The sequence below is a fragment of the Rhinatrema bivittatum genome, chromosome 4, assembly GCF_901001135.1.
Source record: "Rhinatrema bivittatum chromosome 4, aRhiBiv1.1, whole genome shotgun sequence".
NCBI classification, from domain to species: domain Eukaryota; kingdom Metazoa; phylum Chordata; class Amphibia; order Gymnophiona; family Rhinatrematidae; genus Rhinatrema; species Rhinatrema bivittatum.
Window position 1 is genome coordinate 7696832 of NC_042618.1, and position 22481 is coordinate 7719312.

General features: G+C 43.9%; 1 protein-coding gene across 5 annotated transcripts in view; it reads right to left on the reverse strand.

Moving 5' to 3' along the window:
- Positions 1-3392: 3392 nt before the first annotated feature.
- The window catches only part of LOC115089624 (phospholipase B1, membrane-associated-like), a 284201-nt gene continuing 265112 nt past the window's right edge, over positions 3393-22481 (reverse strand). For all 5 annotated transcript variants that reach the window (XM_029597717.1, XM_029597719.1, XM_029597715.1 and 2 more), the window contains 2 exons: positions 22103-22174; positions 3393-3605 (listed from right to left, as the gene is read on the reverse strand). In XM_029597717.1, the coding sequence (XP_029453577.1) occupies positions 3582-3605; positions 22103-22174 (96 nt within the window). In that variant the 3' untranslated portion in view covers positions 3393-3581. The remainder of the gene's footprint in view (positions 3606-22102; positions 22175-22481) is intronic.

Here is a 22481-nt window from a genome sequence, read left to right on the forward strand (position 1 = left end):
AGTAGCATGGCCAACGTGTGAATTGGTACCTAATAGTACTGGGGTATGGGTTCCATACTGGGAATCTGGATTCACCAGTATCAAAGCCTGAAACTTTCGGGCTCCTCCTGTAAGTGTTGGAGAAACTCCTCTGTCGCCACTATGTAGCCCTCATAGGAACAACTATAGTTACTTATGTCCCTCTGCTGCAATCCCTCAGTGGTTGGAGTGGGATGTGTGACAACCTAGCATCATAGAAGCTCCAGTATACAAGAGAAACTTGGGACCCACTATCTAATAAGGCCTGGGTGGCCAGACCTGCAATTCAGATAGGGACAATAGTTTTGGATCCCACTAGCCCCCTAGCATAATTGCCCAATTGGATGAGTTCTGGGGTGACCTAGCACTATCAACATATAGGGCTCCCAGGTGCTTTCCTTCTCTGGATCCTCCATGGCTCCTCTGATTTTGGGAGGTCCCCACCCCTCCCCATGTGGCCAGGGAGAACTTACATTCTCTCTTCTAGTACCTTGGCTTCCCACATCCGTGACACACACCAGAATGCTTAGTGTTTCTTCCTGATGTGAGCACTTTGGTTCTGGATTATCTGGGCAGCTCTTCCCCCCTCCAGTTACTCTGGGGGGAGTAAACTTTCACTGGAGAGTCAAGTCTGGTTTGAAGGGCCTCCAGGCTTGACTCCAGCTCATGGATTCTAACCTGGTATTTCTTCTCTGGGGTCGATGTGGGTCCATGTGACCTCCCTCACCCTTTTGCGCCTGTGGATTCTGAACCATAGCAGAGGTTTCTTTATGATGCTGGAGAGTCTTAACCTCTTGTTCTATACGCCCTTACAATTTGAGGTGGGGTCCCTCTCTGTTGGAGTGACTTAGAGAGCTCCTGATAGCCTCTCATTCATTCTCTTTCCTGAACCCTCTCATTACAGTAACAAAGGGAAGAGGGTTCCTCCTCTTTTCTGCTAGCCCAATTTTGATCTCAGTCACATCTAAGTATAAGGCCATCCTTACTATCTGTTCAGTTTGAGCCCTGTCCATGTTCTATGCCGTGAATGCCCCCTTCCTTACAAGCTTTCAGAAGGACATGTTCCAAATGGGCTGCATATTGAGAAGCTTCTCCCCAGCTGTTACTCTCCCCTCAGGTCTGATCTGAAGCGACTCTGGCATAGCATCTGACAGCATGCTGTACCAGGACCCAAGGTAGAACTTCCTGTAACTCTGGATGCTCTTTATAGGTCCCCTAGCTGGGACCTTCTGTGCTGCTGGCTAATGACATTACATCCTTCATACGAATATACGGATGTCCCTTGCAACCAGCCAGCACCTCAGCAACAGATCTCCTGGTGTGCCTTGTGTCCCAGTGCATGTTGCTTCCTTGCCTTGTTCGTGCCCAGTCCTTGATTTGTTCATACATAAGAACATGAGAAATGTCATACTAAGTCAGACCAAGGGTCCATCAAGCCCAGTATCCTGTTTTCAACAGTGGCCAATCCAAGTCCAAAGTACCTGGCAAATACCCAAACATTAGACAGATCACAAGCTATTATTGCTTATTAATACCATCATAGCAAATGGTGCCTTATCCTTGTCTGTCTTGTCCATTTTCCATGCCTTGTCTTGTCTGTTGGTCTGTCCTGTTCCCTCGGCTTGACTTTTTGAATTCTGAACCTATCATGGATCCTGACATTCCATGACTGTTGGGGGGCCAGAAGAGGCAGTGAAGGGGGACTTGTCCTTTGGAGGCCCAGAGGGAGGGGGGCTTTGACAGTCAGAGGCCAGGGTGGTGGGGGGGAGTGGTGACTGCTCTGTCGGGGGGGTTGGAGGCATGGGGGAGGGGGCATGTCCTTCAGGGGGGCAGGGGAATGGGGCTTTAACTGTCAGGGGGGCTGGGAAGGGGGCTTGTCCTTTGGGTGGACTGGGGGGGGGTGCTTTGACTGTCGGGGGAACTGGGGGAGGGGGCTTTGACTATGCAGGGGGAGGGGGGCTGCTACCACCATCGCTACATACATACTTTAAACTTTTTTTTTATTATAGGGGAGTGGGGACGCCGCTTGAGGCGGCCCTGAGTTGAAACGGGAGTCAGCATTAACCCCTGATCAACCTCCCTGTTTGACCGTGTTTTTTTTTCTTATTTTCCCTGCCGCTTTAAATGTGCAGCGGAACCTCAGGACCCGCGTTAGAGTCACGGGCCTCTCGCCACACATCCAACGCTTACCAGGGAGGAGGTGTTATTTTATTGTGGCTGGCCACCTTCTAGGTTGTCCATATAAAATATTTGCATTGAATTGCCTAGTAATGACCTTCTTTGCATGCATTTACATTATTCATGCATGCAAATCACAATGCAAAGGTGGTCATTGAAATAGGAGAGGATATCTGGGTGGGGACATGCAAAATATTGCACAATATACCATTACATAACAAGCATTAGAGCCCTAATGCGCTGCTTGATAAATGACATGTTTGTTTTAAAGTGATATTTCATTGCAAGTTCCCTGCAGTAATCAAGGAAACTGTGGAGATGCAAATCCCCTATCTGAGTCTCTGACTCATCTATTCAATGGTCATTTAAGCACCTTCACAGTAAGGGTCTGGCAACCTTTTCAATCTCACTCCAGTTTTCCTGGACTGGCCACTCCTGTTACAGAGCTGCCTTGCCCTCTTTTGTTTCTGCTGCAGTTCACTGAAATTGAAGAAGGCTCTTAACCCCCACCCTTGGAGTGAAGGTTTCACTTAGATTGCAAACCCTCTGGGGACAGGGAATATCTACAGTACCTGAATGCAATCTGCTTTGAAAATTCATGAAAGGCAGAATATAAATAAAATAAATAAACTAATGCCATTGTTTTAGGGCAGGTTAGACTAGGCCTGTTTGCCCCCACTGCATGCTGGGACTTGTAATTCTTACATCCACATTGCGTTCCCAGTGCAGTAAATGCAGAACTGTCCTGAAAACAGTGGATCCCATTGGCAGTCGTACACCTGAGAGGGTTGTTTGTGGAGACAGACCAGTTGGTGGGTAGGAAAGAAGCAGAAAATAATAAGATTGAACTGATCAGATTTGTGGAAATAGCCAAGGCTGCTGGAATACTAAAAGTATTCCTAAGATTAGCCAGATTGTGAATGTATGTCAAAGGTCAGCTTTAAGTTTCGCTTCTGCCTTCTGGGTTCAACTTAGAAAGAAATCATATGAATTAACAAAAAGCTGCTTTTTAGCATAGTTATAGTCTTAATCAGTTAAAAATGTTATGCTTACAAAGAAAGTAACCCATTGATGTGCACTTTTTGGGGAAGAGAAAAATATAACTTACAAATCCAAGGTTATACTCATGCTCTGTAATTATCTTATCCTAAATATCTTACTCATAATAAAGATTTTTCTCTTTTCTCTTTTCTCAGTGTTTATTTTTGTGCCAACACACCCACGTTCTCCAGCTGAATTTTGCACAGGATCCTACTTGCATGGTATTAATAACCTGACTTCCAGGAATCACAAAAACTCTAATTCCGAGGATGAGGATGAGCAAGATGATGAGGTACGATCCATGTAGCGTGGGAGAAGCCAAATTCCAATACAGAATATGTTTTTCAGTGAAAATGTAATGGATGATCCTGTAACAAAATAAGTATTAAAATGTTACTATGTAGAATTCATTTAAGCATGGGTTCTATGTCGTCATTATCAATACTGAAAAAGAATCTGAATGCTGAAATCTGCAGGTAGAGTATTTAAGATCATCGAGCACTGGAAAAATGTACTGGAAATTAATTTTTTAAACAGCGCAAAAAGCTTAGGGGCCAATATTCAAACCACTATCAACCTGTACACGTTAGAAAAACTTTTCCAGCTGTCTTGACTGAGATATTCAGTGGTGCAGCTGTGCTGCTGAATATGCTCGACCATCTTATAGTTATCCAGATAAGTTTATCCTGTTAACTGTAGATAGGCAAGTAGCAGTCCTATGCTTATCTAGCTATCTCAGCCAGATAGTGCTGAATATTGGACCAGTGGCTCTGCCCTGAAATGTCCCATCCTGCCTTTCACTTAGCCGGATAAAACATTAGCCAGTTAAGTAAAAGCCACTGACCACACCTGGATAAATCAAAACTGAACTGGTTCTTGGTACTGATTAACAGGCCCTTACGCTCTTAGTGATCCATATTCAGTAAGTCGGTGAGTCAGGCTAAAAGTTAGCTGGATAACTTGTCACGTATATTCAGTGGGACAAGTTTCCTGCTAAATATCCTTGCTAAAATCTATCCAATCAGTGGGGAATATATTTAATCCCTAGATTTGATGGTTATGTCTAGATCTTAGGCAGACAAACCCTTCTGAATATTGACTAGTTTTCAAAAGTTGACCACAAAGAGCCAGAGCTACAAAAAGGATGAGAGAGAGGGAAGGCACTGGGAGGGAGGGAAGGGGGTGAGACAGAAGCAAGGTACCAGGGATTGAACATAATTCACTTTAACACAAGAAGTTGGCATAACTGGATCTGGCCTGGTGGCTCAACCAGGCAAGAAACTTGGGTTCAATTTCATAGCCAGGATTCTGCCTGCAAGACTAGCTCATACTGAGGATGTTGCAAAGGCAGTGTTCTCAGCTCCTGTGAATAAGTGGGGGTCTCACTCATTGCTCAAAAGCGACATCTAATGGCCAAATGTATGCAACATGTTTGCAAAGTTCTTCAGGGAGATGCAGTTTGTTGCACCTGGCAAAGACTGTAATTGTGATGGCAGGACTGCGTTGAGGGAGGGGGTAGATATAAAATAGGAAGATAATCCTTAGGAAGTTGTGAATGAAGACTTCTGGAGCCCTAATCTAGAAGGAGCTAGTTCCTATTTAATGGGAAGTCCTCATAATCAAAAGGAAACTGTCATACCAACATTTTAAAAGCCTACATGAGGGAGCTGGGAGTAAGAGGGCCACTCTTAATGCCTTCATCATATTTAATAGTCATTGCACAACAAAGGAAGAAAATGACGACAATTAAACATGCTGGGGACTGCAGGCCAGAGAAGATAGCAAGCACACAAAGAAACCCTGTGGGAGGACAATCAGGACAGGTATGAAAATCTGAAAAATATTGAAAGGTTCATCCAGTCTATCCAATTATTCCATCTCCATACTGCAAAGGATATCTTCCAACTGCCAACCCCACAGGCATGACTACATGCAAGCTCTTCTCTTTATACAGGGCTGTGTTTATCATCTTCTCCTGCTATACCCAGCCATTTTGGACAGATGAGCAGTATAGGGATGTGCATTTGTTTAAAACAAATAGGCATCCCAAAATGAATGGGACCCATTCATTTATTTTGGGATAGCGGAATGAATGGAGGGGGGTGCCCCAAAATTAAACAAATCATATTTGTTCCATTCGTGTTCATCCCCCATGTCAAGTTATGGTACCAATAAGAAAATAAATAATTTTAATAATCCAAACTCCTAGAGTGACAATATCCATCATGTCAGGGGTAGGGGAAGGCAGAGGAGGTAAAGAAAATGTTGGCAAGGTTAGCAGCAACAACAAAAGAAGCACAACTGTATCTAAGTTGAAACGGGACATCTTTAAGCCTAAAATGGCAAAAGGCAGTCATAAGAACATAAGACTTGCCATACTGGGTCAGACCAAGGGTCTATCAAGTCCAGTAACCCTGTTTCTAATAGTGCCCAATCCAGGTCACAAGTTCCTGGCAGAATCCCAATGGGTAGATATATTCCTTGCTGCTTATCCCTGGGATAAGAAGTGGCTATCTACAACTCCACCTTAGTAATGGTTTATGGAGTTTTTCCCCAGAAACTTGCCAAAACCATTTTTTAAACACAGCTACATGATTTAGCTTTTACCATATCCTCTGGCAACAAATTCCAGAGATCAATTATGCATTGAGTATTAAAAATATTTGCTCTTATTAGTTTTAAATGTGTCATCTAGTAACTTCATTGTGTTCTACCCAGAAGAAATTGACATATGAAGAGCATGCGTAGATGAGCCTGTTTCGCTCCCAATCTGTTTTGCAAAAGAGGAAAAAGGTGGCAGCCTATATCAGAGACAGAGAGTAGCAATGGTGGAAGGGGTAGAAACAGCAATGTTTTTCCTCACTAGAGAGGATGCTGTGAAGGCAATATTTTCATCCACTGATTCACATGAAGAGTCTTTTCTTGGCTTGTCTGAATCAGAAGAAGAAATAGAAGGGTTACTAGAAGAAGAAAATGAGGGAAGAATATACTGTAGTGTCTTAGCAACTAGTTGATGGGGGAGATAGAGCAAACTGAGGATGTGATGAACAGCAGGTAGCACAGGTAGAGAGCATGACTGATTCCTCTGCATTGTTCCTCAGGGTCTACCCTCTACCCTCAGTTTCCAATGTCAGCATCCACCCCCAAGGATGTACAGAAGGAATTGTGGAAGAAATCCTTCCTCTGGAGACAATTCAAAGCCAGAGGGACCCATGTTTTGTCCACTGTGCGAAAGACATTATTAGAGGTAAGCAAGCTGGGAATGACAAGCACTGGTATGCACTATTACCTGCAGATGCAGCAGCCACTAGCATTGGAAGTACTAGTAGTAGCCAGGGGACTCTTTCTTTCAGTTAGGGGGAAAGTGGTTGAAAAGGGGAAGAGTGCTCCCCAGTTGAAACCCATGCCCTCGACCCCTTCCAGCAGTAGGTGACAAGCCAGCCAGTGCCCTTCCAAGTGTCAGAAGTGACAATTTACATGAAGCAAATGGGTGGTGGTCGGTAACACTGTTCCAGGGTAGGAGGCAGGCAGCATCAAAAATTGTAATGAGGATCATTGGGAAAATGATTGCCCTTGATGATCAGCCTCTGCAGTTAGTGAAGAATGTGGGCTTAAAGTATTTGCTGCAGGTGCTAGTGCCAAATTATAAAGTCCCCTCCAGGACCACATTTAGTAGGAAGGTCATCCACAGCCTATACAATCACCAGTGCCACAGTCACATCCAAGCACTGCTGGCTAAGGCAGAGGGGAGTAGCATGCTGAACAGACTGAAAGAAATTGCTATTTCAGGTACTGTCTGGCAATGGTTTCACTCCTATCTATCTAATTGACAGCAAAGGATAATTATTGAGAGAGAAGCTTCTGATTGGTTCCCAATGTGCTCTGGAGTTCCTCAGGAATTGGCTCTTTCAGCTCTGCTTTTTAATATACAATTAGCCCCAATTTGTCAAGTGCTGTCTACTTTATGCTCCAGCTATCGCTGATGATATCCAGAGTTTTATTCCATTGGATAAATCTTGGTCTGATACTTCAACCTCACTTTCCATTTGCATAAATAACATCAAACAATGGCTCAGCTATAATAAGCTTGCAAAACTAAAATCATATAGCCATCCAATTGAAGAATTTAATTGAGGACCTTTTGACCATTCAATTTGAGAGCACTCTAATCTCTATCTCAAAGAGTGCATGCAGCTTAGGAGTATTTATTGACTCCAAGCTAGACTGTACCCCTCAAATTAGGGCAGTGAACAGAAGAACATAAGAAGAACATAAGAACACAAGAAATTGCCAAGCTGGGTCAGACCAGGATCCATCAAGGCCAGCATCCTGTTTCCAATAGAGACCAAACCAGGCCCCAAGAACGTGCAAGTACCCAACACCAAGAAGATCCCATGCTCTGTTCCTCGTGGAGGAGAGGTGTGCCTTCTTAAGTGATGGATGTGGAGAGTTAATTTATTAGTTGCTCTGATTGGTCAGTTAGAAGGGGTGGGGTGGAGTGGCTCATCAAGCCAGTCAGAGTTGTGTCTGTAGATGGATTTGTGAATAATAGTAAGGGTTTTATAGAGGATAAGTGAAGGAATCGGGAGCCAATGTAGGTATTTTAGGATGGGGGTAATGTGGTCGGATTTCTGGGTGTTTGTGATAGTTCTTGCAACAGCGTTCTGGAGCATTTGGATTGGTTTTATGGAGGAATAGGGGAGGCCTAGAAGGAGGAGTTGCAGTAGTCCATTTTGGATGAGAGGGTAGCCTGAATGACGGTTTGGAGGTCATGGGTGTGGAGTAGAGGTTTTAGCTTTTTTAGGACATTACGTTTATAGAAGCCTTCCTTGAGGATGGTATTGATACATTTTTTCATGTTTAGTTGCTGATCAATTAGGACACCGAGGTCTCGCACAAAGGGTTTGCAGAGATGGTGCTGAATGCAGGGTCATTTGAAAAAGGAAGGTTGTGGGGATTTGGTGTTGGGATATAAAGAGTAGTTCAGTTTTAGTAGTGTTTAGTAGAGATGTGAATCGTGTGATCGATCGTCTTAATGATCGATTTTGGCTTGGGGGGGGAGGGAATCGGATCGTCGTGGTTTTGGTTTTTTTTTTAAATCGTGTAAATCGTAAATCGGGGAGGGCGGGAAAACCGGCACACTAAAACAACCCTAAAACCCACCCCGACCCTTTAAAATAAATCCCCCACCCTCCCGAACCCCCCCCCAAAATGTCTTAAATTACCTGGGGTCCAGTGGGGGGATCCCGGTGTGATCTTCCACTCTCGGGCCACGGGTGCTTTAATAGAAATGGTGCCATTTTGGTTCCTGTCCCCCGACGTCATGAGCGCAGGAGATCGCTCCCCCGGACCCCCGCTGGACCCCAGGGACTTTTGGCCAGCTTGGGGGGCCTCCTGACCCCCTCAAGACTTGCCAAAAGTCCAGTGGGGGTCCGGGAGCGATCTCCTGCACTCGAATCGTATTGCCGTATTGCAAAATGGCGCCAGCCGTATGGCAATACGGCAATACGATTCGAGTGCAGGAGGTCGCTCCCGGACCCCCGCTGGACTTTTGGCAAGTCCTTGTGGGGGTCAGGAGGCCCCCCCAAGCTGTCCAAAAGTCCCTGGGGGTCCAGCGGGGGTCCGGGAGCGATCTCCTGCGTTCGTGACGTCGGGGGACAGGAACCAAAATTCGCCGGCGCTACCTTTGCCCTGTCATATGACAGGGCAAGGTAGCGCCGGCGCCATTCTATTAACGCACCCGTGGCCCGAGAGTGGAAGATCACACCGGGACCCCCCCACTGAACCCCAGGTAATTTAAGACATTTTTGGGGGGGTTCGGGAGGGTGGGGGATTTATTTTAAAGGGTCGGGATGGGTTTTAGGGTTGTTTTAGTGTGCCAGTTTTCCCGCCCTCCCTCTTCCCCTCCCCCTTCCCCCGATTTACGATTTTTGACGATAAATCGGGGGAATTCCTATTGTATATCGCCTCTAACGATTTTTGATGATTTAAAATATATCGGACGATATTTTAAATCGTCAAAAAACGATTCACATCCCTAGTGTTTAGAGTGAGGTGGAGATTAGAGAGGAGGAGGTTGATGGAGGTAAGGCATTTCTCCCAAAATTTTAGAGAATCGGAGATAGAGTCTTGAATAGGTATGATAATTTGTACATCATCGGCATATAGGTAGAATTTGAGGCCAAGATGGAGATAGATAGATAAATAAATAAATGTAAATAAATAAATAAATTCCACCAACGAAATCTGGACCTCTGTAAATGCTACGCACTCTTCTCACTCCCTGATGACATACTGGTGGGACCTGGCGGAGGCAGGGACAGGCAGCAACTCTAAGCGGGGATGGAGCATCAGTGTACAGGTGGACTTTGCTGCACACCCAATCAATGGATATGTCCTGTACATTGACCAACATTCTATCAACCATAAGAGAGATGCTGGAGAGTGGCAACTAGACAAGAGAGCAAAGAGTTTAAATGCAGGTTTCTTTGTCATGAAAATGGACACAAATATAGTAAAGGCAATGCAAGATGGGGGACTTTCAAACTATCCAATGTTTAGCACACACTCTGCACCTGGTAGCAAAGGATACCCTTTGGCAGTGGTCCAAGGGCCATGAGAATGGATACTTACCAGTGCAGGAAAATAGCAGGACACTTATAGAAGGGCAAAGGCAGAGCTGCTTTTCCATGATAAGCAGGATAAATTGGGGATGCCTCAAAGTCAACTGCTGAAATTTCACATGGTTGTTGTTGGAGAGGTTAGGGGAGGACACCCCTTCATAATCTGTCTCAGGACAATGGGATAGGTGTGAATTGCCCCCTAGGGTATCTTGATTGGGTAGTTATGAATCAGCTGGTAGAAATCATGAAGCCCTTCAAGAATGGCATGAGTTCCAGAAGTGCCACTTTGGGCAATGTCATTCTCTACAGTAAATTGGGTGAAGGAAAAGTTATAGGGCATCCATCAGGACAACAGGAATTGCACTTTGTGGAATCCTTGCAGTATGAGGTGCAAGAGAGACAAACTTCTAACTGAAAACCAGGCATACATGCTTGCTACCCTTCTTCATCCCCAGATGAAAGGAAATCTCACCCTGGAGTCCCAATGTTTCATACAGATGAAGGAGATGTTGGAATGGAAGGTCTGTCAGGAGGTGCGCCAGAGACATAGGCAGGATAGGGATGTAGCACAGAAGGAAAGAGTGGCTACTTCAGAGAGTAGTGCAAGCAAGAGCAACACCCAGATAGCTAACATTTCCTCCCCCCACAACAATATTTCTTTAATAATGTTTATATTCTGCATATATCGCTATAAGCGGCTAGGCTAATATAAAATATAAAGCACATATCATTATCAATAAAAACTTCAATAAAGCACAAATCATAATCAATAAAAATAAAAACAAATACAATTAATTAAAAAAACCCAAAAGCAAGCTCCTGTTGTGGCAACATTAAGCATTAACTTTCACTCCAGTTGGAAAAACCTGCCCAGAATAGTGCACTTTCACACCTTTTTGTCTGAATACACCAATACCTTCAATAACACGTAGAGCTAAAGGTAGTGAATTCCAAATATCAGGCCCTGCTACAGAAAAGGACCATGGGCATATCTCATTTACACATACAATCTTGTTAGAAGGGACTGATAATAAGTTCTTATCTGAGGATTTTAGCAATTGATTGAGGACATAAATTTGTAAAAGGGTTACCAGATAACTGAGGCCATTCACATGTAGTGCTTTAAAGATTAAGACTGCAATTTTAAATTTTATCCTGTATTCAACAGTTAGCCAGTGAAGTTCTATAAGTTTTTTGGGAATTCGTTCCCACTTTTAAGTGGCTGCTATCAAATGTGTAGCAGAATTCTGCAAGATCCGAATTGCCCATAAAGAAAAAGCTGGCAGCCCCAAGAAAAGGGAGTTCTAGTAGTACATAAAACAAATGCCTGCACTACAATCCGAAACTCAAGTACTTCTAGGACATATTTGAGATGCCTCAAAAGTCAGAGTTTAAAATATCCAGATTTTAATACTTGAGCAATATAAGCTCTAAAAATCAACCTAATATCAAATAAGATTACAGAAAGAGATTTTAAACGGGATAGTAGAACCAAAAATAGCAAGTGAATTGATTTGATGTCTGGCCAACCACATTCGTATGAGAAGCAAATGGCTGGGCTAGGTTCTCCCATTTTCTTTGTTTGTTGGTTATACTGGGGTGGTTTGTCCACAAAAGCCCTCAGTCTGAAAGAAGAAATACAAGTAGAACAGAAAACATAGAGGAGAGCATTTATATGTTTTGAGTATGATAAAAGTAGTAGTCAGGCAGAGGGAACTCATACAAAACCAGAAAATCAGAAAATAGAACAGCCTGAGTTCAGCTACAGAATATGTGAAAAAGTTTCAAAATGATGCAACTCTTACAACATACCAGAAAACCAAACCACAGTCATTACAAACCATTTATTTATTTATTTATTTATAACTTTTCTATTAGGGATGTGCAGACAAAAAGTTTATGTTCATAAGTCCATAAGTCGAAAGGGGGGGGTCAATTTCGGTCAATATGGACATATGTAGAATTCCATAAGTTGAGTCTATGTCCATACGTGCACCGATTCCCTAAATAAAAATTTAAACCCCTCACCCTCCTTAATCCCCCCCCAAGACTTACCAAAACTCCCTGGTGGTCCAGCGGAGAGTCAGGACGCCATTTCTATATTCCTTTGCGAGGAGCACGAGACGTCGACGTCACGTCGGAGTGACGCGGACGTCACGTGATTCCCCGCGCGTTCGCTCCGGGACCCTCGTTGGACACAACCGGAACTTTTGGCCAGCTTGGGGGGGGGTCAGGAGGCCCTCCCAAGCTGGCCAAAAGTTCCGGTTGTGTCCGGTTGTGTCCCGGAACGAACGCGCGGGGAATCACGTGACGTCGGCGTCACGTCGGAGTGACGCCGACGTCACTTGCTCCTCGCAAAGGAATATAGAAATGGCGTCCTGACTCTCTGCTGGACCACCAGGGAGTTTTGGTAAGTCTTGGGGGGGGATTAAGGAGGGTGAGGGGTTTAAATTTTTATTTAGGATCAACAATCGCGATTTCCAACGTATTCAACATAGCTATGTTGAATAAGTTGGAAATCCGATAGTTTTCGCCTCATCACTTTTTTAAATTAAAAAAAAAAATTACGTTGCGTTTTACATATGCGTTGAAAACGAATGCACACCCCTATTTTCTATACCGAAGTTCAAATAACAGAGTTAATTATCACTCCGGTTTACATTGCAACCATAAAAAACAGTGACAAAGTTGTCTTACATAGAACAGGGGGAGAGAAAAACTTGGATACAGCTTAAGCATGGGGAGTAACGTGTCAAAACTGGTAAGAAAGAACTGATAAGAGTTGGCATTTTGGGGTAACAAGGTATTCTGAGGGAGGGGGTGGGAACATTTACATGTTCTACATATAATAAGCTTCCTTCAGCAAGCCCATTGCACAAGAAAATCAAAATGCCACCCAGCAAGTTCAAGTAGAGAATGTAATAAAACTTATTTCAAGAAAATGAAATATCACAATTAATTTTCTTGTACTGAATCTGACACATGCAAGTATGCTTCAACTGTCATACCCAGCATTTGCAGTTTTTCCAAACACATTGCCTCCAGCTTTGGATATTCATAGACATAATTGACTGAAGACTATAATTCTCCTCCAGATAAGTACTTATGCTTGTATATTTGCTTAAATCTATCACTCTCTTTCAAACAAGTACTTTTTCTTGAATATTTAAAAAGTCTACAAAAAATTAAATATTCATTGTGTACCTGGAAGATCATAACTAATGATTATAAATAATACCATATTGTGACATAAGCCACCACATTTATGTGCAGTCACTGGCGATTGATATGATGGTTATGAAGTCTATTACTCAATAATTTAACATTTAATATAACAGCAGTATGTTTAAACCAATAGGGTGATTGTATTTTTTGAATATTCAACTGAATGACTGGAATCCCCAGTGCCACTCTGCCTTGCATGTTACATCTTGGGGTTTTTGCTGCCAAGTCCAGACTTTACAAATTAGAGTTCTTTAATCCACTGTGCCTTGCTGTCATACCCCAGAACTTACACCTTGAGTTGTCAGTCTGGGGGGGCTGCTTTGCACCTCTCATATTGTTTTGGTGTCTTGATGCCACTCTTTGTGCTGCTTTGCCCCTTTATCAGTGCCTGGGGTTTTTCCTGCCACTTTTTCTGCTTTGTTTCCCCTTCATGGTGCCTCAGGATACTAACGCCACTTTGCCTCTTGTGTCTGCCTCATGGAAATGCTATTGGTTCATACCACTGTTGCTGGTGCCCATTTTTGGAGCCTTGGGGTGTTCTTCTCACACTACCTTTCTTCTTTGCTTCTCTGATGCTGCCCTGAAGAACTCTGTCAGGGGCAGTAGAATTCAAACCCATGGTCTCAGGAGTTTAGAACCAGAACTACTGACAACAGAGCCACAGGGACTCAAACTGCAAAGCTCTCCTAGTAAAGTTCAGGAGAAGAAAAGACAGGGAGACCAACCCACACTGATTCTTTTTTGGACCAGCAATAGGTGTGCCCAAATAGGCTGCAGTGTATAAGCAATACCTTTGCTGGTCCAACGACTCATCTGGTGTCTGCCTCACAGAAATGCTATCGGTTAAGCTGTTGATCTCTGGAGAATCATCGTGCTTCATTGCCAACTTCCAAGCCCGAGTCTCAGGATCCAAAGCTTTGGATCCTGCTTACATGCTTCTGTCTTCAGCTACCTGCCTGTTCTGTTTTCCAGTCTTGCACTCAGCCCAGCTTGGTCCCTATTAACACCAGAAGTCCTGGCAGTCACCTGAACCCTAGGGCTCAACTCATGGGGCACGGCGGAAGACCCTACAGCCCCAACAGACTTTTAAAGCAGTGCGGACCGTGACAAACTCCTGCCAATGCTGGTACCCCTTTGCCTTTTCATGGAGCCTTAGGCAATTCATGCCACGTTTGGTGCCATTTTGCCAGAGTCTGGGTACCTTGGAGTTCTTTCTCCCTTCTGATGATTTCTTCCCATAAGTTCCATGAGAGTTGTTGAGAAACACCAATTCTAGAGCCCAATATAGGCTGCAATGCTTCCTCCATTGAGTTTAATATTTTATGATGTTATCCTTTGAAATAGATTTTAATTTTGTTGTAAATTGCTTTCGAAGATTTGATCAGGACAGTGATTAATAAATACCTTTTAAATAAATAAAAGGAAAAACAAATCAAACAAATAAACAAATACTGTATCTTTTTTTTTCGTTTTGAAACTAAAGAAATTAATTTGAGGTCCCATAAAGGAATGGATGAAACAAAAGACATTTTTTCTTCTGTACATCCCTAATGAGCATTCAATATCCCCTAGTTAGTTCAGCCCATCTTCTAATGTCAAACTGCAAAGCTTTACAATCATCTATATAATTGTCCTTACTTAGACTTTCAACCAGATGGTATTGGCTGGCAGCCAAGCAGGATCTTTAAAAGCAACAATATAATTGTTGGTATTTTGTCAACCACCGGCCTCCACCGCAGGAAAATCTCCTCCCCATCCCTTTCCACAAACCATCCTCCCAAGCCCTAGAACCCGTCTTGTGTAGCATGTGCTCTGGCTGACCTATACCCACGAGCCTCTACAGTCTGTTACAGCCATCACTGCCACAGCTGGGTGTAGAATCAGTCTCTGCTTCAGGTTTAAAGCGGTGGGGGAAATTGATAGAGAAGAAAGAGTCCTGTGGGTAGAGGGAGGCTATGAAGATCAGAAGGTTGAGTGGGGGAGGATGGATTGTGGAAAGCGGCGCAGATGATGTTTGGAGGAGGAAGGCAGGCCAATTTTCTTTTTCCAAAGTTAGCAAATCTACCCATTCCAGCATGGGCTGTTACCTGAGCATCTGGATTCCTAGGTTTCTGCCTAACCTGCCAGAAAGACCCAGCTACATAACTCTGGCACGCCGTAGCTCACGGACGACCGCCCCTCCCACCCTTGACCACGCGACAACAGAGTAGGTAAGCCAAGATAACTTTCATTAAGTGGAAGAAACGGCCACAGCCAGCATTTAACATTATAACCTTATTACTTTATATTGCAGCAGCTTAAACAATTGGCATTAGCTAAATGCCACGCCCCTCACCGGTACCCTTGCTTGTTCTTCCCACCCCAATGCTTTTTTGGAGACAGCAAGCCCTCCATCCTTCCGCTCCGTGAAGGTGGTATACCATTTGGCAACCCCCCGCTCCGTGAATGCCAATCCCCGCCTTCCGCTCTCCGTGGAAGGGGAACACCCGCCACTGGCATCCCGCTCCGTGAACGCCTCCGTGGCTACTGCCGCTCCGTGCAGTATTCTGCCGCCTCCTCCTCCCACCCCTGGCCTTGCGGGCCGCGATTATTGGCTTATGCCAGGCCTTCATTGGGCCACCCCAGGCCGGCCATTATCTCGTCTCCGCCATGCTTAGTTATATCCATGCCCCCCCGCTTTCCCCCTATGCAAAGTCCTTGGTGCTGTGCTCCTCCCCTTCCCCCCTCCCCCAACACCAAAAACTTCCCTCTATGCAGCGATACATCCCCTTATGCTCCGGTGAGGGCACCCGCCAAAGTAGGAAACAGTAAAACCTTACTTGTTTTCTACCCCCACTAATTAATTAAAGCTGCTGTGTGCCGTTTGCAGTGCAAGGATGAAGATATATACCCCAACGTCTGATAAGTGAACCCCATCCGGCCTATACATGCCTGAACATGAGAGCGAAATATCATCATGCTTGATGACATATCCCCCTATAGCTCTCAACCACGTCCACACTTCTTTATTCAATTTGCGCCTGCTTTTTTGCGATGGATTTATGCGACCCTCGCGTCCCCTCCATACCAATCGGGGGATAATGTTGGACCAATACCAATACCACGGCTGGCCATATAGCCTTAATTGCAGTCAAGTCCTTCTTGATCGTGATTATTAAGTCAATGTTTTTGACTGCGACCAAATCGTTACCGCCCAATTGACAGATGATATCAGGCTGTGGTAGTTGCCTGGCGTATTGGAGGATGCAAGGCATTAGTTGGACCCCTCATCCCTCGTTTGCCGAGCCAGAAATAAGCTGGCCTTGCTACGAGGTATGCCCCTCTGCTCGCTGGAGGTCTTTCTCTTGGTTCTAATGTGCGCCCAATACATGTACGAGTGCCCCATGATCCATATCACTTTCGCGCTCCCCCGCTGGCGAGTCTATGATAGACAAAATAAAACGGTTATGTGCAACAGGACGGTAAATATATGCTTTTTATGTTTCTCAGTGAGACTGTTCATTGGGGTGTCTGGTTATTGGGGTCGTATGTATGTTTTGAATTTACCGGATTTCCACCGCCCTAGCGCCTTAATTTGATCTTCGCTTAAACCGCTGCTGGCGAAGGATGCTGCGCCTATTCGGAATGAATGTGTGTGATAAGCTCCCCGCGTCTTCCCCTATCTTTCCAAGCCTTTGCGTAGCATACTGATAAACTGGTAACGCGATAGGCGCGTTGCCATCTTTGTGTTTTAGAAAGGGCCCTCCCCCCAGCGGGCGTACTTTGAGGTATTCTGTTGTAGCCCTTACGGGGCATATCACCCCCCCGTATGAGCAGGGTATAATGTAATCCAGCGACCTACTGCCCGTTGATCAGTTTTTGCTCGCCTGAGAAAGATCTGTACTGTCTCATTAAACACCTTATGTTTTCTATCAGGAGACCCCCATCCGATGCCCTGGTGGTCACCTTTGCCCTCGGGATAAGCTCGCTGTTTCTAAATGCACCAAAGAACATTAGTGAAAAAGCCACGGTCCATAGCTTTAACCTCATAATTGTCCCAAACTAGGCTGGGGAGCTCCTTTACCAGTGCTTGTAGCAGGCCATTGGTGTGATAGGCTTTCTGGCGTCCCTTCTAACTGGTTCTTGTCCTCCGCCAACCCTCTAATATCTTTTTATGAGAAAGGAGTTGCTAATTGAGCCTATCCCCCATAGTTTGGAGACGAAAACAATAGCAGCTACATGTTGCCCTGCCTGTGCTCTTGATACTCCCGAGTTCTTGAGGTAGAGCAAGAACTCTGTTACATTTCTCTCTGTCATTACATTTCTCTCTGTCATTGTCCCTTGAACTTGCGTGTTATTTGATTGGCAAAATTTTTGGAACAGGCTCCAGCCGCGTGCATATGCTCTCCCCGTACTCTGCCAGAGCCGATCTCAATATGGAGGCGATTCCGGGCACCCTAATTCCCAAATCCGCAGAGGGACGTGATAAGGGTGATGCTCTGCTTCCGGGGCCAGGAATCTGAAACAAGACCACTGACAACGAGACAATGCATCAGCGATGCCGTTAGCTTCCCCCGGAACGTACTTAGCCTTAAAGACCAGGTTAATGCGCAGGCAGAGCAGTACTAAATCCCGCAATTAATTTGAGGTCCCATAAAAGGAATGGATGAAACAAAAGAAATGTTTTTCTTCTGTACATCCCTAATGAGCATTCAATATCCCCTAGTTAGTTCAGCCCATCTTTCTAATGTCAAACTGCAAAGCTTTACAATCATCTATATAATTGTCCTTACTTAGGACTTTCAACCAGATGGTATTGGCTGGCAGCCAGCAGGATCTTTAAAGCAACAATATAATTGTTGGTATTTTGTCAACCACCGGCCTCCACCGCAGGAAAATCTCCTCCCCATCCCTTTCCACAAACCATCCTCCCAAGCCCTAGAACCCATCTTGTGTAGCATGTGCTCTGGCTGACCTATACCCACGAGCCTCTACAGTCTGTTACAGCCATCACTGCCACAGCTGGGTGTAGAATCAGTCTCTGCTTCAGGTTTAAAGCGGTGGGGGAAATTGATAGAGAAGAAAGAGTCTGTGGGTAGAGGGAGGCTATGAAGATCAGAAGGTTGAGTGGGGGAGGATTGATTGTGGAAAAGCGGCGCAGATGATGTTTGGAGGAGGAAGGCAGGCCAATTTTCTTTTTCCAAAGTTAGCAAATCTACCCATTCCAGCATGGCTGTTACCTGAGCATCTGGATTCCTAGGTTTTCTGCCTAACCTGCCAGAAAGACCCAGCTACATAAGCACCACGCTGACTTTTCAGCGCCCGCTTTCTTAACGCATGCATGGCAACCGCAAGGAGGGCGCCATGAAATATGTAAATTAGGGGGTTGCGCTAGGAAGGAGGCACTAGGGTTGCTTGTGCAACCTTAGCGCCTCCTTGCTAACATGACCCACCATGGCTGCCAGTTATGAAGACCAACGCCGGTAAACTCGGTATCGGTTTTCATAACCTGACTGTCATAACCTGCCTGTCTGCCAGTAGTTTATTATTTTAAATTGTTACCGTACTATGATGGCACACGAGTAATTTGTAATCTATACCACCCATATTTCTCTTTATCGTGCCCTTCTGTAAACCGTTGTGATGGTATTTAACTTAACGACAGTATAGAAAAATTGTTAAATAAATAAATAAATAGTGAAAACGGACACCATTTTCATTACTGGCAGACAGCCAGTTATGAAAACCGCCGGCGTCAGTCTTCATAACTCGGCGCTCTGCTGAGTTATTTTATTGTATTTTTTTACTTTAAAAAAGAAGTACAGAAAAGCAGTTTTTTCTGCTTTTCTGTACTTCTTTTCAGTGTGCTTGCTCCAGGCAGGTGTTAATATCTGAGCGATAATTTTTTTTTTTTTAACTTTTCTATACCGACCTTCATGTTGAAGTAACATATCAAATCGGTTTACATTGTAACAACATTATTGCACAAGGCATTACATCAAACAAAATTGTACAAGGCATTACAAAAAACAAAAATTGCACCGGGCAAATCATCAAAACAAATGGTAACAAAGAAACTGGCAAGGAATAAAGAGTTCGCAATAGTTAACATGAGGGTTAACAAATGATAAACTGGAAAAAGATGAAACGATCAAAAGGGGAAAGGGATGTAGATTAATCACAATGGAAGAGGACCTGCAATCAACGTGAATGCAAGTTAATGAAAAGTAAAAAATCCAAATATAGAGTCTGGGGGCAAGATTAATGCAATAAGAATGAGTCCAGACATGACGGGGGAAATCCAGAGCTGTATACGGGTGAGTAACCTGTCGGAAAATCCAGAGCTGTAGGGGTGTGAGAAACTGTCGGGAAATCCAGGGCTATGTTGGGGTGTGACCCTGTTGGGAAGGTACCGGATCTAGTGTGGGGATGAGATGGGGCATTCTTGAAAAAGAAGGGGGGATTGAAATGTTATGGAAAAGCCTGTTTGAATAGCCAGGTTTTAAGTTTCTTTTTGAAAGTGAGAAGATACTGTTCTTGCCGGAGATCTGGGGGAAGGGCGTTCCAATGTGATGGACCCGCGGTGGATAGGGTGTGTTTCCTTAGGGCTGTCTTAACTGGCGGGGCATAGAGGGTGCCTTTGTAGGCGAATCTGATTGGTCTGGAGGATTCATGAAGACGAAGAGGTAAGTTCAATTCCAGAGGAGACAGATTGCGTGTGGCTTTGAAAATTATCATAAGGACTTTGTAGAGGATTCTAAATTTGATGGGGAGCCAATGTAAGTTACGAAGTATGGGAGTGATGTGCTCTCTTCTGTTGGCATTAGAGAGGATCCTCGCGGCGGAGTTCTGAACCATCTGCAATGGTCTGATGGTGTTAGCTGGAAGACCTAAAAGGAGCGAGTTGCAGTAGTCGATTTTTGAGAAAATGATTGATTGTAGAATCGTGCGATAGTCATGGAAGTGGAGGAGGGGTTTCAATCTTTTTAGAACTTGTAGTTTGAAGAAACAGTCTTTAGTAGTAGTATTGATGAAATTTTTTAGGTTGAACTGGTTATCAAGAATAACGCCAAGGTCTCTGACCTGGGGTGAAATGTTTATTTGAGAAGAGTTAGGAAGATTGTTCCAAGGATGCCGTCATGGGAGATGAGGAGGATCTCCGTCTTGTTGGTGTTTAGGACTAGGTTAAGACTGGTAAGCAATTGATTGATTGATTGAAGGCAGTCTTTCCAGAAGCAGAGAGTTTTGGAGAGGGAGTCCTTGATAGGGATTAGTATCTGCACGTCGTCCGCGTAGATGTAGTGGGTTAACTTGAGATTGGAGAGGAGTTGACAAAGCGGAAGGAGGTAAATGTTGAAAAGCGTTGGGGAGAGAGAGGAGCCCTGTGGGACTCCCAGGGAGGAGCTCACTGGATGTGATTCTTTGTTGTTGATTTTAACCTTATAGCATCTATTATTAAGGAAGGACTTGAACCATCTGTGAGCTGTACTAGTAATACCAATATCTGAGAGACGATCTAACAGTATAGTGTGGTTCACTGTGTCGAAAGCTGCAGATAAATGTGCGTCTGAGATGCACATTTATCTTTTTGCATGCAGAGTGAATGAGTAATAGGCTCATTCTCGTGCATTTGCATGTGATGAGCACTATCTCATTCACTCCGCGTCGGTCGCGCGTTAAATAGGCGCTAATCCCCCTATTGCATTAGCGGGTGGATTAGCACCTATTTATCCCGCATCTGACTGCGGGTTATACAGTGCGCTTGGCTGAGTGTACTGTATTGCATCGGCCTCCTAGTTATTACAGAACTTGCATCCTGCCAGATAGACTTGGCTGTTGGTTAATTCTATCAAGTACAAGATTTTAGATGCATTTGTAATGATTCTGTGATTTTTTTTTATCCTCCTGGTTTTCCTTTTGCTGCCTCCTCACAACTCTTAAAAATATACATTTATAGGTGAATTTTAAAAGAGTGGCTTGTATAAAAAGGCCCATATATGCAAGTAAATGGGCCGATCGCACACAACTCATATTTTAAAAGTGGCAAAGTTTGTAAAAAAAAAAAAGCATGTAAAAATGGGCATGCCAGGGGTGTTCCAGGGCGAGTCTAACATTTACGCTAATAAGTTGCTGCTTTAAAAACCTGCCAAAATGACTTGCAGAAATAAAGTCTTTTACTTGCATATATATTTACTCCTGTTCAATATCTGGTGTAAGTGATTGTAAACATCATAAAAGTGAAAGAACGACTGGGTAGAGGGTCTGGGTGCAATGGGAGGACTTCAAGATGAAAAACCAGGAGGGTCTTCACGAGCTGCAGGTGGTCTGGGCAAACAGGTAGACATATTGGTAAAACTGATTATTTAATTGCCGTGCACATGTTATAAAATTTCTTGACTTGCGTGTGTAGAAGACAACTTAAGGGGGGTAGTAGAAGCGTCAAGTTAATGTGAGCAAAATCTACTCATGTATTCTTTTACAATCTGAAGTACAAATATGGGGATATATGAATTGTGCACACTTATCCAGCTAATTTTCAACTTATTTGGCTAAATAGTACCTTTCTTGCTACTTAGATGGACAAATTTGAACTTATGTGGATAAAGTAGCCACACTTATCTGGATAAATGCCAATTCATTCGGCTAAGTAGAAGCGGGTCTACAAAGACTGATAAGTTTGAAAAGCAATACTTGTCTGTCTAAGTAGCACTTTTTGGATTTATCTGGCAACATGCATCTACTTAGCTGGATAAGCTTTTATCTGAATAAGTCCAAACTTGTGTGGCTCGAGTTTTTCATATGTGCAAATTTGAATGCACATATGTACTTGTATTTTATAACCTGTGAATATCATTTCTGCACAGGTTATAAAATACAGTAGCAACTTCGTATGCACCCATATACACATGTAAATGACCACAAAGGAGAAGTTTTGAAAGTTACCTTCCAAGTGAAAAGGTGGAGCATTAAAACCATGTATGTTCTCTAGTGCACTACTGTATATAGTGGTGCCGCTGGATAAATAATTCTTATTGTACCTTTGAGGGACAGATCAGCTTGAGTGGTTCAGAAAATGTCTTAACTGCAACCTTTTCACCTTCGCTCTGGAACTAGAACATATCACAAAAACACCATATCAAACATATGTAACCGAAAAAACAGTCACATTTAAAAAAATCGACATCAGGGAGTCAAGCCATTATAGTTTTGGATTTGGCTCCAGTTTGGGTTCAACTTTGATTGAAGTGTTTCGGTCCAGGCCAATAAAGTTTCCAGAAACAGTTTGGCACACTTGAAGCAACCAATCCAGTTCTGGTTCACATGAGAACATTTAAATATAAGGCACATTAAATGATCATCTGCAAAGTGGAATAAAGCAACCTAATAAATCTAAATCTGTTCCAGCTAGTGTCAGTC